Raw genomic sequence first — 14,150 nt, forward strand, 5'->3', positions numbered from 1 at the left:
ACATAATATACACAATAGAGAGACCTTCCTCAAATATATATATGTATATGTATATATTACACACATATATTCAAATTATACATTGGTTTTATTGGAATAAATAACCATATATATATAAACAATTAGATTTTGTACAAGGAAAACAAAACCAATTATATATCCATTTATACTTGTACATAATTGAAATAATCTTTTAGGGGAAAAGTTATGCAAGTCTCAATCTATCCTTCTTAAACCTACATGTGAGTTGCCACATAATTATCCTGTCACGTTTCCCTGTGTGGAGGAAGAATCGTTAGTTAGTTGACTTTTGGATTAGTACAGCATGGAGGCAGTTTTAGGAATACAGGGGCCGAATCTACAGAGCTAAGGAATGTGGAGAGACAACTGGAGTCTCACTGATGTAAGAAGTCAGCAGTCTTGGAATGCTCTCCTGTGCCTGACCGGTGATGAGGAAAGGAAAGGCTAGGACCTTGTATTATTATTTTTTAATTTATCTTTATTTTAGTTGTAATTGGGTTGCTCTGGATCGGCCTACCGTATGGCCACCTCCTAGTTAGCATGGAATAGCTGGGATGTGGCACTCTCTTCCAAGATGACAGAGCACTCCGCTTCTCCGTCTGTAATGTGGATTTCTACCCAGACCGCATCGTTTGCACAGCCTGTTCCAGCTCAGATTAGGTGAGTGGGTGGAAACATTTAAAAAACTGGTCTCAGATCTTTAAAAATAGAATATTTCTAAATGGAAGTCACGATTCCCAAAGCAAAACGAAAGTTGTGCATAAATGTATTTAGTCTTATGATTCTTAAAGTGGAGAAATAAACTCTTGATGCTGCCGATTCATTGTCCCAGTACCCTTGAGTGACACAGACTTGACGGCTGAAAAATCACTTGAATCCAGAAGAAACGGTTGGATCTATGATTCTGAATAAAACTGTGAGCTGAGATTTCTACACCATCCAGATTTATTACTTCTCCAGTGAAAGTGATGGTAGTTTCCTGCAGTGTATCCTGAGCTCAAAGAGTCAGTCACCGGAGATAAAGTCAGGTAAAGAGCTAAAAGCCAGCATAGGTGGAACTCGAGGCACATGTCTGCTACTATTCTCTCCAGCTTTGAACTTCTATTCCCCAGCCATTTGCATTGTTTTCTGGACAGTTAGTGTTCAGTTGGAATTTAAGATGTAACTATTTATCAGTAATAGTGATACAGACTCAGGGGTAGAACAATTGCCTAGTGTGTATGAGGCCATGGGTTCAGACCTTAGAACCCCAAATAATAAAAGTCATAACACCACCTGGATTATTTATTTGTTGATCAATTAAGTACTGATTAGTGCGGGCCAAAGATGTGGCAGGTATTATGGGAGTCTGAGTTAAAGCTTCAAAACAAATACTAGTGTTCTAGGGGTTGGGGATTTAGCTCAGTGGTAGAGCGCTTGCCTAGCATGCGCAAGGCCCTGAGTTCGGTCCCCAGCTCCGAAAAAAAGAAAAAAAACAAACAAATACTAGTGTTCTATTGTAGAATTGGGGAAAGATAAGTGGAGAGCAAGGAAATCATTCTAGATCAGTAATAACTTGCTGGTTACTATATATAAGCAACTGGAGACTGTTATCTTCAAGTTCAGAAACTAATGCTAAAAACTAGATTACCTTAAAATAGATAAGAAGTAATATAGTTACTAACTGCAGAATGCTAAATTAGTAAATAATCTACAATATCTGTTTGAAAGTGTTTTGATGAAGGGTCCTAGAAGTTCCTTGCCTTGGAGAATCACCATCTGTTGATTTCTTTCTTTTTTTTTTTTTTTTAAAGATTTATTTTTTTTATATGAATACACTGTAGCTGTCTTCAAATACACCAGAAACAGGCATCAGATCTCACTATAGATGATCGTGAGCCACCGTGTGGTTGCTGGGATTTGAACTCAGGACCTCTGGGAGAGCAGTCAGTGCTCTTAACTGCTGAGCCATCTCTCTCCAGCCCCCATCTGTTGATTTCTATAGTTAAATGCCGTTTGAGTTTTCTGTAGCTATTCAATTTAACATGAAAGTGTTTTTTTATCCAAACAAATGTTAGGATGTATTATATCCTTTTGGAAATTATATGAATAAGGAATAAAGCACACAGTGTTTTCCTATTTAAAAAAAAAAAGTTGCTCCTCTGATGGCATTCAGTGTCAAACATCTCAGACACATAATTTTGCAAGTGCTTCATACTGAATTACAGATTTCACTTGTGGAATTCTCTGGCAAACACTTGTGCCTCTTAGACTTGCCAGCTTCTATATTCAGAGTAGAAATCAGCCATAGATTGTCACAGAATGACCTCAGACCAGACCAGGCCCAGTCATTGTGGTTCTATTTCTGGCTGTGACATTTTTCCCTGATAATGGTTTGCCAAACAGTATTATTATGCCATCCTCAAAGCCAAAATTTACATTTTGAGCATATTCTAGTTGCCATTTTTAAAAGTGTCTTCCTCACACTGCAAGAAATATGGTTTATGAGTTGGCTTTGCAGTTGTTCATCTAGTGCTTTAGTGTTTATTTCACGTTAGATGGTAGGAAGCCACACATGCTCTGGGAAGGAAAAGATCAGCCTTTGAAGTAAACAGCACTAGAGTTACTGTTGGTTATCATTGATCCAAGAGACTTGGGATAAACAAGTGTCCAGGTTTCCGTCATGAAGTCCACGAAGGCCGTAGTTCTGTCCAGAGTTCTTTGCTCAATTACCGTGACCCCTAAACGTTGTTTCACCAACCCTCTCAGGAGAGCTTTTAAGAGTAGCCATGTGATTGTCGCTTGGCTCATTTTCCTTTCGCTTGCCCTCCCTCTGGTGGAGGTGTTAATGAGTGAAACACCAGGATGGGCAGCTGAGATCCAAGGGCTTGCATCTCGGTATCCCTTACTCTATTAGTCTGTGGGGCAGTGAGTGACTGGCTGTGGTTGCCACTTCCCAGATGACCCAAGAGTGCCTGTGTGCCCTTTGGTCTGCACAGAAGGAATCTAAATGGGAGATGAATCACTTATTCAGAGATTACCATTGCTCATAGCTTCAGACAGGAACAGACCTACCCTTTCCCTGCTAATGTGTTCCTAGTCAGTGTAAGTGAAAGAGTCAAGTTCTGCAACAAGACAAAGTCTTGCTTCATAGCAACCTAGTAGTTTAACAGCTAATACATAACAATTTGATACTTTAATATCTTAGTAACCAACATAATGTTTTTATATTTTCAGAGTTTATATTTTTATAGTTTCAGAGTTTATATTTTTATAGTTGTGATTTCACCTGATGGCCACAGACCAACGAAATAGGAAATGTACTGTTACATTCCTAGATTCTAGTGGGCAGGACAGAAGCATATTTCCCACCTTGTCATACAGGCTTCTCCATTCATTCACAGAATGAATGCACATAAGACATATATGATGTAACTCATAAAGTTATGAGAAGCATCCCTGTGGTTTCGGGACACTATGATCATACCTGTCCTAGGAATAGGATTAAATTCTTTCTTATGGACCACAAGTCTCTAGGCGCATGGTAAGTTAAATGTTAGCTAACTGATTATTATCATTGAAAAGGATAGTGAGGTAGCTGTATATAAAAGAATGGATTCTGGAACCAGACCCTCTGGGCTTCACTTCTGCCTTCACATTGCAATCTCATTAAGATGTGCATAAAACTCTGAGAGTAGTACCCACCAGGAGACGGAGCTAAAGAGATGTTGGCTGCCTTTGTTCCTAATTAGGTCTACTACTTACACACAAGTAAAACTTTGCCCCATTACATGGGAAATGAGGAAGATTATAGTATTTAGAGACTTTTATTTTAATTATGTGAGCGCATGCAAGGTATGCAAGTGTGTGTGTGTGTGTGTGTGTGTGTGTGTGTGAGAGAGAGAGAGAGAGAGAGAGAGAGAGAGAGAGAGAGAGAGAGAGAGCGAGCGAAGCCCATCGAGCACAAGTGCCCCTCAGAAACCAGTGGTGTTGGGGGTATTCCTGAAGCTGAGTCAGGTGGTGGTGAACCAGCCGGCTGGTGTGGCCCTAGGAACTCTTTTGACTGCTGACCCATCTGTCTCTCCAGGCCCTGGGTAGAATCTCGGTTCTCACAGGGTACTTCCTTTGACTGAAATGTTGCATCTGTAGATTTTGTTATTTACCCATAATTCCGTAAGGACTTTTATTTCCTTTCAAGGCCAACTTTTTATTCTCTAGTACCAAAAGGAAACCTTTTCCTCAAACGAACATTTGTAAAGACCAGAACCTTGTAAAGGCAAAACCTTGCAGATGCCCTCAGCTGCTAGGCACTCAGTTGTGCAATGCATGCACATTTGCATGTGTAAGACGTGGATGTGAACGTTTGCCTGTCTCCTCTTATTCTCTAAGCCCACTAGCGATAAATCGCTCGAGTGTTTCTATTCAGTTTTTGTTGCTTTATCCAATGGCAGGGTACAACGAGATCTGCTATAGGAGAGCATGCTGCTACTCAGTAAATCACAGAGCAGTAGGCTCTATTTCCATTTACTATTTATCACCCTTGGCTATTGGTTAATTTGGTTAGGGGCAGTCACACCTTACATATTTCATGGTTACCGAAAAAAGATCACCTAGTTAATTTCTCTCTAAATGTTAGGATTTGGTGGTATATTCTGTCTGGATTTGGTCGTAAATTCTGTCTGGCCTCTTTCACGGTAAGGAACTACAAACTAAGGTTCAGATTCCTCTTTACCAGCTCCAGAGAGTGCTCTTTTGAAAACCTCCACAAGAAACAGGACCCTAGGCGATGGGTGTGGAGAGGGGGAGGAGTCTTTAGGAGGTAATTGTAGCAAAGATGAAAAAGGTAACACGTCCCACAGTGTCTTGTTTTTGTTCCGTTCTCTCAGGATAGTGGTGACAGTTGATCAGACACAAAAGCTGTCAGTCCCCTGCCGAAGTGAGGATCGAAATGACCCTCAACAGCAGCAGCAGGACAAAGATCTGGAGGAGGGATGTGCAAAAGACCGGGAGAGGATGGGGGTGAAGAGGTGCCAAGCACCACCGCTAAGGCTAAAGGCTCCTCTAGGGATCAGAACTGGTGAGCCACCTCCCGAGTTGGGGTGGGGGTGGGAAGGGGCGGCTGAGGGGCGGAGCAGAAGGCTTAAGCCGGTGGCTCCTGATTGGTTCGTATACTCTCGCAGCGTCACCGGATTGGGCGATTTGCAGCGGGAGATGTTATGAGGCGCAACAGGGCGGAGTCAGCCGTTCGGGTCTGAGCCCAGTCTTGGGAGTGGGGTGTGGAGCGGCGGCCGCGGGGCTGGAGGCTGAGCCAAAGTGACGGGAGCGTAGGGAAAGCACAGCCACGGTCGCTCGGTTCCGCTAGCCGCGCCTAATCGCTCAGCCGCCCTACAGGTTAAAAAAAAAAAAAAAAAAACCACAAAAAAAAAAAAAAAAAAAAAAAAAAATCTGAACGACACGTAGTCGCCACCACCCGGTCCCTGCTTACCCCAGGAAGCTACCTTGCAGTGCCGCGGGCGGGGACACTCCCTTATCTAGAAGCCCCATGTCCCGTAGCCTCTCGCCCCACCCGCTGCAGAAAAGGGGCCGCCGTCCCCCAAGACCTGTCCCCGCAGACAGCTGCAAGGCTGTGCCCGCTCTCGGAGCGGCGCACGGGAAGCAGCCGGAGTAGTGTGCCCGGCGTCAGGGTGCGAGGACCAGAGGGCTAGCGGGTGCCCAGGTTGTGGGGGGCCTGGAGAGAGAGTACCATCCCTGTCCCGGGCAGACTTCCTCCTCTAGCTTGGCTCCCGGGTTCGGGTGACTGCAGACCGAAAACTCCTCGTCCCCGACCGTCCCCCGGGAGGGGAGGGGAAGGAGGTGGGGTGGGAGGAGGTGGATCCAGAAGGAAGGCGCGAGCAGTCCGCCCCCGGGAAGCAGCTCGCGCGTCCGCCGGCCCGGCCAGTCTCGCGCTCGGCGATCGCGGGCGCGTGGGGCCCCGGCCGGCCCGGCGAGGGAGAGTCCGGCAGCCGCCGCCCCCCCACGCCCCCCTCCCTGCGGCGCCTAGAGCCCGGGGCCGGCCGGGGCAGGTCGCGGCTGCCTGGGAGCCGACCCCAGCCCGCGTTCTCCGTTGCGTGGCTGCTCGTCTCACCGCCCGGGGCTGAGGCGCGGGCCCGCGGAGGCCGCGCCCGCGTGTGCGCAGCGAGGGAGGCCAGGGCACAAAGGCGAGCGGCCGGCGCCGGGGTCCGGCGGGCTGCGGAGGAGGGGCGGCGCCTCATGAATATTAACCGAGCCGCGGCCTTAGCGCGCCCCGCCGCGGGCCGAGCTGCCGAGCGGAGCCCTCGCTTCCCGCACGCGCCCGGGCCGCGCTTCCCGGGAACCCGCGCCGGCGACCCGCCCCAGGAAGGGCGGAGGAAATAGTGGTAGGTGGGTGGTTTGCTCTGCGCTTTCCCTCTGCTTCAGGTGGCCACCGGGAGGGCGAGCCGGGGCCGGGGTCGGGGGTGGGGGCCGCAGCCGGGAGCTGAGAGTTGCCGGGGCCGCGGCTCTCCTGAAGCATGCCCGGGAGCTGGAGCGGGAGCGGCGCTGCGTCCCACCCGCAGCCGCACGCCTCCCCACCCATCCCCGCCGCGGGCCAAGGAAAACAGCCGCCTCCTCAGGGGCGCGGGCCGGGGCGCAGGGCAGGCTGCCACGGGCGGCCGGAGTCACCCGCGGCCCGGGCGGCCCGCCGCAGACGCCGCCGAGCCCACGCCGCCCCGGTCCGAGCTGGCTTTTTGTTTGTTTGTTGGGGAGTTGGAGGGCGTCTGCGAGTCTAACCCGGTGAGGAGAAAACTTCGCTTAAGAGTAGGTATCCGGGTGCTGCAGAATGCACACACTGCCTCGGCGTTGCCCAGGAAATGCAGCACTTGAACCGGGATTTTTTTTTTTTTTTTCTTGAAGGCTTCATAGCAGCCGGGCGTGTTTGACACAGCCACCGGGGCAGTTCTGAGGTCTGGTTCTCTTTCTCTCTCTTCCCGACGTTCAGGCGTTTCCCTTCTTTTTTTTTTTTTTTTTTTAAATGTTGCATGAGAGGATTGTTTTTTTTGCAGGGTTCACCTTGGACTAATTCTTCGGATTGTGGGAGAGGGGGAACTTGGTCTGGGCTTGTGGCAAGGCTAAAGATCGGCGCCTGGGGAAAGTTCATGTCCTTCATTAACTTCTCCCTGTTCCAGGAAGGATCTCCGAAAGCTGATTTTTCTCTGGCCTCGGAGTAACACCGCCTGGAAGTGGACCCCTTCTCTCTGCACTTGGCCTCCGCCACACCTGCCAAGGAAACCTGTCGCCCCTGAACTTTAAGTCTGGAGAAATGAAGTCTGTTGAAGAGGGCATTTGAAGGGGCTTCCCGCAAGTCTTTATCTCGTATGTTTTTTGACCAGTCCTTAACCCTGCATCGCCTCAGAACTTGCTGTGGAATTGCTTCCCGTTTGGTGTGTGGTGGTACCTCTCCAATGTGGACTCCAAAGGATTTGTCCCTTTACAATTTGAAATGAAATGATGGCCACACATTGGACTGGTCTGCCTGAGGGAGATGGTGACAAACTCAAGGCCTGTGGAGCCGCCTGTGAGGTAAGCCAGCTAGCTGGGCGGTGGCTTATGTCTGGGATCGTCCTAAGAGTACGGGGGTCGTCTGCCATTGAGTCTGTCAGCTGCTTGGTGGCAGCGCCCCAGTTGACCAGGAGGGAGGTGAAGCCTGGCCTACTTTTGTTTCTAGGGACTTTAGTGATTAATAAGCAGGAACAAGTCTCTGTCTTACGTGCCAGAATCCTGGTTACCCTTTTGAGCGGGAGCATTCTTCCCTGCCTGGCCGAGAAGCATCCATTTTTCCTCCAGTGTTTTGGACATAGGTCTGCTTGGGGGTGGCTTTATGTGTAACTCCGCGCGTGTTACATCCTCAGTGGTGAGGGCAGCTGGTACGCTTGGTGCACCTGGAATCCAGTGTTTTCGACTCTGATGGGAGGGGATGCTGGTTCCTAATGGTGCCGATAGCAGATTTGGGTGGGATTTGAAGGCTTCCCAAGGGCAATTTAGGCTCAGTCTTGGAAAACGCCTGTGGTGTTGAAATTCCAACCTCCTGGAAATCTTCTGGCTTTGCTGCTCTTTTATTTATGCTCAGTTGGCCCTTACACGGCTGCACAGTTCTGTGAACTGCTCTGGGTGGTAGGTGGCTTTCACTGAAGTTCAGAGAACAGCTGGCTGGGAAGAATTTACTTGTAAAAAAAAAAAAAATTGTTTTTTGAGCTACCCGAACAGAATTTGTAGAAAATCTATTCACTTCTGGCCTCTCTTGTGCTGGTGTACTCTTTTATTCTCCTTGTATTTGAGCTGGTGTATGTGGAGTTTATGTCCCTGGTGGTTCTGTTGTGTTTACTTTGTTTTGCATAGTTCCTGTAATTTGCTTGTTAAAGGCGCTGAACATTGTTGCTCTTTATTGAAGCGACAGTGATGGCAACATCTCCAGTGAGCCCTCATATGAGCTCACTATTTCTTTTCCTCTGTTGTAAATTTTCTCCTCATGGTCTTTGGAACATGGCTAGTTCTAAGCATGTGAACTTGGACATTGAGTCACTTCAGTTTTGGTCTGGAAAGCATGCAGAAGAACGTGCTTCCCCGTTTTCTTCATTTGGGGATAGAAAGTTTGGGTGGAGGGGGCTTTTTGTGTGTTGGCGACAGTTTATTGTACAGAGCCTCAGGTTTGCCGCTAGAACTAGTTCTCTACTTTTTTGCTGTCAGTAAACACCTGCATGCAGGTAAATCGTGATTAAGTCTGACACCACAATCCTCTGATCACAGTAAACCATAATGACGCCTTTTGGAAGACCTACCTACAATCCGGTGATTGCTTCATGGGTGCTGCAGTTACATAATAATGTATGCTGTGGCCCCACAGCCCTATTTGTCATTGTCTTGTGAACACTTTAATTAGCATGCTGCTCGCATTGTGTTTGCGAGAGCTAACGTTTATTTGATAATATATGTGTGCGTTGTTATTGTTTAAGGGTTGCTCTCAAACGGAGAATGTAGACACATCTTGTACTTGTCTAGGAAACAGTGCTTACACTTAGCTGCGCACTGCTTTGATTGACAGTGGCGGTACATGTATTTTTAAAGGCTCCGAAATGTGTTTTCATTTGGGCATTTTGCTTGCGTGACTATTTCTGGGTGAGATCGAAGAACAGTATTGTCTTATTTCGCTCTTTTAAAGAGTCCTCGGATTTGGTATTAAATGACTGTGTATTGGCGTTTTAGAGTCTTAGAGTCTTTGTGCTTCAGAAAACATTTGCAAACCGGCAGGTGGGAAGTGGGGGGAACTGTGCCATTAGTGCCTGTGGTTAGCTGTGATGTGTGTTTCTCTCTGATGCTGGGAACAGATTGTGGCTCTTTCTGAATGCTAGAAAGGGAGTTGCCATAGTTTCGATGGATAAATATTTGTCATTGAACACCTTGTTTTAGTGTTATTGGAAGTAACTGTATTCTGTAATACATTCGACATTAGAGGAAGGGAACAAAAGAAGAGTCAGTAGCTGTATTCCCGAATGTGTTTGAATAATAAATTGATGTATATTCTTAATCAGGAGACAGATACATAAGTCTTGGCTTTAATGCTGTTTGTGAATTGACCAAAATGCCTAACTTTGTGAGACAGAGGAAACCAATTTAATAGTTGAATTGGCATTTCCTTCGTGCCTCATCTAATTAGCTCGTTTTGTGTTCTGTGGATAAGGTCAGTTGCTGTGCTTTTAAGGGAGATTTCATGTTCCTGTTAAGTAATCCATTTGTGTTGATAAGTGTATGCGTGTAGGCACCCTTCCTCAGGACTGTGTTGGAAGAGCAAAGAGCAGGTAACCAATAGCTTTCATAACTTAGAGAATTATGGTAATTCGGGAAGCCTCTTGGCGTAATGCAGTCAGGACACTGCAGGTTGTGTCCAGACAAACTTACTCTATGCATCTAAATGTTATTCCCCCTTCCTCCCTCCCTTCCTCCCTCCCAGAGGCCCTCCTGCATAGTCCAAGCTGGCCTTAACCTCATAGCAGTCATCCTATGTCAACCTTCCAAGTGCTGGGATTCTAGGCAAGAGCCACTGGGGGCCCTTTAAAGATGTGTTTTTTAATATTGGTTCTAGTCACCTTGGACCCCATGCCATGTGCATGTCTGTGTGTTTGTGTGTCTCTCTGTGTGTCTGAGTAACTTTGGCTTGCTATTTTGTTTAACACAGACTCCTTTAAATATTCTGTGATAAGATCATTCCCCTTACTTATTACTTAGTTTTAGGCTTCAAGGTTTAGCTTGTTGTTGTTGTTGTTGTTTTAACCAGAAAACTGAAAAGTTTCATTGATCCCCACCCCCTTTCTGCCCATTTTAAACACTAATTACACCTTTTAGTCTGTAGCCCCCAGTAGCCTACAATAATAAAAATTTTAGCAATTCATTATTAACAACTTAACTGTTATTCTTAATTTCATTAGTTCACTCTGTGTATCTTTTTTTTTTACTTTAGCTAAGATTATCCTGTAACTGTAATGTATTCGTGGCTGATGAGAAATATTTGTTTGTCGATTAATGGAATATGGAATACTATAAAGACTCAGGGTTTTTCTCTGAGTAGGAAACTGCATGAAGTCTTGCTTTGGTTGTCTTTTATAGTAGTTCTCATTTAGCTCCCTCCCAGACTCCCTTGTTCTCAAGCTCTTTCTGTTTTTCCTTTTATCTGTGTCTATCTGTCTGTCTTTTTAAAAATAGGGTTCTTTGACTGTTTGCCCATTTCATATTGGATTAAGCCAGAGCCAATCTCTTTCTATTCCTTTAACCATTCCTCACCTTTCCCCCTAGGTTCTATTTCATGTTTTCCCATGACTTTAATTTATGTATAATCGACACCCAGTCTGTAGCCCCAACTCAGATGCTATGGCTGTCTTCTAGACCTATGTAGGTGCTGTGTTTAGCACTCAGTGATGTTTCAGAACATCCCACAGGCAATGCATTCCTTCCAGATGCTGCCCTGTCACCAACCTATCTGTCTGTGCTGCCTGCTCTCTTACAAACAGCACCACTGCCTGTTTACCTGTCAAGAAGTAGGTGGTTATTCCTGGTTATTTAAAGTTGTCAAGTCTCCATGGCAGATTGAGGCCACCACTACCTGAGGGTGGGCCACTGTCTCACTGATGAATAGGAGTGTCTTGGAAGCTCAGCTTGTCCCTGTGTCCTGCCCGAGCTCAGTCTTCAATGAGTCTAGGAGTCGGGCCACCTTCTCCTTTCTCACCCTTTGCTTCTTTCTGTAGTTTATATAACTGAGTTTGTGGAGCTGTGACTTCAGCTCTTCCCAGGTGTCTCTTCATCGTGCAGACCCTGCTCCTCTCCCTGTATCTGATTTTCACTGAGCCTGCAGGCTTTTCTCCTGTGTGATTCGTGGGGAAGTCTGCCCTGGCTCTCTAAGACTGCTGACTTGCCCCTAGTGTGTTAGTCCAAAACACACGGTACTTTATTGGGAACAAGTGCTCACAGCTCTGGTCATCTCTGCCTTCTTTGGACTGCAGCCTCCGTAAGAGCACAGACCATGTTTATTTCCACACTGTCTGACACATAATAAATGCTCAGTGTTTGTTGAACAGATACCATGGAAGGGCTTTACGTTTCGGTGACTGTTCACTGAGATCTGGTCCACTATCGTTATCTTCATTACTCTATTCTATTCCCTTCACTGTGGAATTTCTTCAACTCTCTTACCTGCGCACATCTCAGGTCTTAGTTTGAATCGCTTCCCCTCCTACGATCCCTGGTTTTGACCCAGGGTTGCCTCAGACTGGATATATAGCTGAGGGTGACCTTGAACTTATGACCTTCCTCATCCCACCTCCCAATTTCTGGAATGGCAGGCATTTGCTAGGAAGTCTGCTTTTCTCTGTTGCTTTTGCAACAAGTTCTCACTGTAGAACCAGGGTGGTCTTAAGTGTACCATCTTCCTGCCCCAGCCTCTCCAGTGCAGTGCCACCACGTCAGGCTTCCTTTTATCTCTTGAGTTCAGATGCCCACATCCTACTAACCTGGGCACGCAAAATCTATCTGCTCTTGGAAGTAAGCAGGCAACTCCGGTGCCAACCTGCTGATTCTCTGCCTCCCGCTCCCCTTCCCCATGTGCTCTTTCTGAGCTTGCCCGTCACAAGTCATAGCAGCCCTGCTCGCAGGCTCTGGAATGATTGGCACCTCTCTTTAGCTCATACACGACATGCGTATTTGCTCGATGGATTTCTCGGCTTGCTCTGCTGGTGTATTCTCCCTGGTGTACGCAGAGCAGACCATGAACCAAATCATGTCATTCCTCCACTCGAATTCCTTTAATGGCCTTTCATTTCCTTAGAAGTTACAGGGCAGAGTTCGCTCAGTGACCTTCAGGGCTTTTCCCTTTCACCTTCCTGCTCTCATTTCCGGTTACTCTTCCCCTCGGTCTGTACTGGCTATCCCAGACTCTTGCTACTCTGCAGGCAGAGACCAAGCCGGTAGCTTCAAGCCTCCCACCTGCTGGCCCCTTGTGCCGTGCTCTTCCTGGTCACTTCATGGCTTACCCTCGTCTTCAGTTTGTGTTTACAGGCCACCTTCTGAGTGACATGGCCACACACCCTGCTCAGTGCACAGTGCCAGTCCTGCACTTGGCTACCCACTGTTCCTTCCCCAGCATCATCCCAGCATCTCCCCCTCCAGCAGGCCTGCTTAGCTAGACGATTTTACTCTGGTTTTTTGGGGGTCGGGGAGGGGTGTGTGTGCAGATAGTGAATGTAGAGTGTAAATGTTCTCAGCTTGGCTGGTTCATTCAAGTGCTCTTTGTGTCATAATGTATTTCTTACGTGATTGGAGACATCCCACAGTGTCACGGAGTTCGTTCTAAGGCACGTAATGTGCAGATACCTGTTAACCTCGGAGGAGGAAGTGCTCCGTGTTCTTCAGAAGGCCTCCCACCTTCAGTTCCCTTCCATTTCCGTCAGGATTGGTGCCGAGATGTTTGAGTCACTTACTTTCCTTTGTATCTTTTTTACCTTTGGGAAGTTGGTTACCAAGTTACAGTAACCAGGACAATACGTAGTACAAATGAAGGAAACAATTTGCACCACTGGTTTGCTCTCAAACTAGAGGAATGGTAATCAGAGTGGTGGATGCAGAAGGCTTATCGAAAGGTAATGCACCTAGAGTGAGAGGACTTGACCTAGCATGCACACTAGGTTCTGGGTTTGAGCCCTAGCACTTAAAAAAAAAAAAGAAAAGAAAAGAAAAAAGAAAAAGCAATGTGTCTGTATTAACAATGTTTCTTTAGTGAAAGGCTTGTCTACCACATGATATTTACTTTATATTTTTTAACATAGTAACCAGACAATCTTAACGTCTGTTAATTTTGATGCCAGTATAGAAATGGTGATTTTTTTTTTATCCTTTTTAACCCCACACTGCTGTTTCCTGAGTTTTAAAATAAGTCCTGTGAAATTCTGGTTTCTAGCTTATCTATACTAACGCAGTACGTGGCAGCCTTTCAGAGGCATATGCTTTGTTCTGGGAAGTCCTGGGATTGATTCTAGCTAGTCATGATATACCATAACGCTATTACCTAATTTTAAGTGTTTCTTTCTCCACATACGTGGATCCAAAGCCAGAATACCACTCTGCCAAAATCTCTGTGTAGATCATTAGGACGAAGGCAAAGCCTGCCAGGACTGAGAATCAATAGTGCTGTAGCAGAAGTGGGGCATCTTGGGTCTGGGTGGGAATGCATGCATGCAGCCGGATCCTTCACCAGATAAGAGCCACCAACAAAGAAAACGTCTCCAGAAAGAATTAGTGTTCTTTAGCATTCGTTTCTTCTAGCATATTTCGAGGTCCACCCTACTTTGATTTCATGGTTTTAATCTGAGCTACTACGGGTCAGGTGGTCTACACCAAAGGTGATACCGTCTCTTTTGTTCTCTGTGCTGTGGAGAGCCTTGCCATCTTCTTACGTTAGCAGTGTGCTTGCTGACTTCAGGACGGCCAGTGCTAGTGTTGATGGGTGCACAGATGCTGTTACTGAATGCAGCTATTTCCTGTTACAGAAGGACCAGATGGTAGGCATTTGTTTCTCTTTCTAGTTGATGTGATTAGATTGCTAAAATGAAAGGTTA

At 46.6% G+C, this 14,150-nt stretch overlaps 1 protein-coding gene across 1 annotated transcript in view; it reads left to right on the plus strand.

Annotated features, from left to right (window-relative positions):
- The first annotated feature begins 6,039 nt into the window (after window positions 1-6,039).
- Window positions 6,040-14,150, plus strand: part of Arhgap21 (Rho GTPase activating protein 21) — a 124,878-nt gene continuing 116,767 nt past the window's right edge. Inside the window, 2 exon segments of the mRNA XM_032884712.1 lie at window positions 6,040-6,395; window positions 7,182-7,575. Coding sequence (XP_032740603.1) covers window positions 7,501-7,575 — 75 coding nt within the window. The 5' untranslated portion in view covers window positions 6,040-6,395; window positions 7,182-7,500.

The sequence above is a fragment of the Rattus rattus genome, chromosome 14 (genome assembly GCF_011064425.1).
Source record: "Rattus rattus isolate New Zealand chromosome 14, Rrattus_CSIRO_v1, whole genome shotgun sequence".
In the NCBI taxonomy this organism is placed as follows: domain Eukaryota; kingdom Metazoa; phylum Chordata; class Mammalia; order Rodentia; family Muridae; genus Rattus; species Rattus rattus.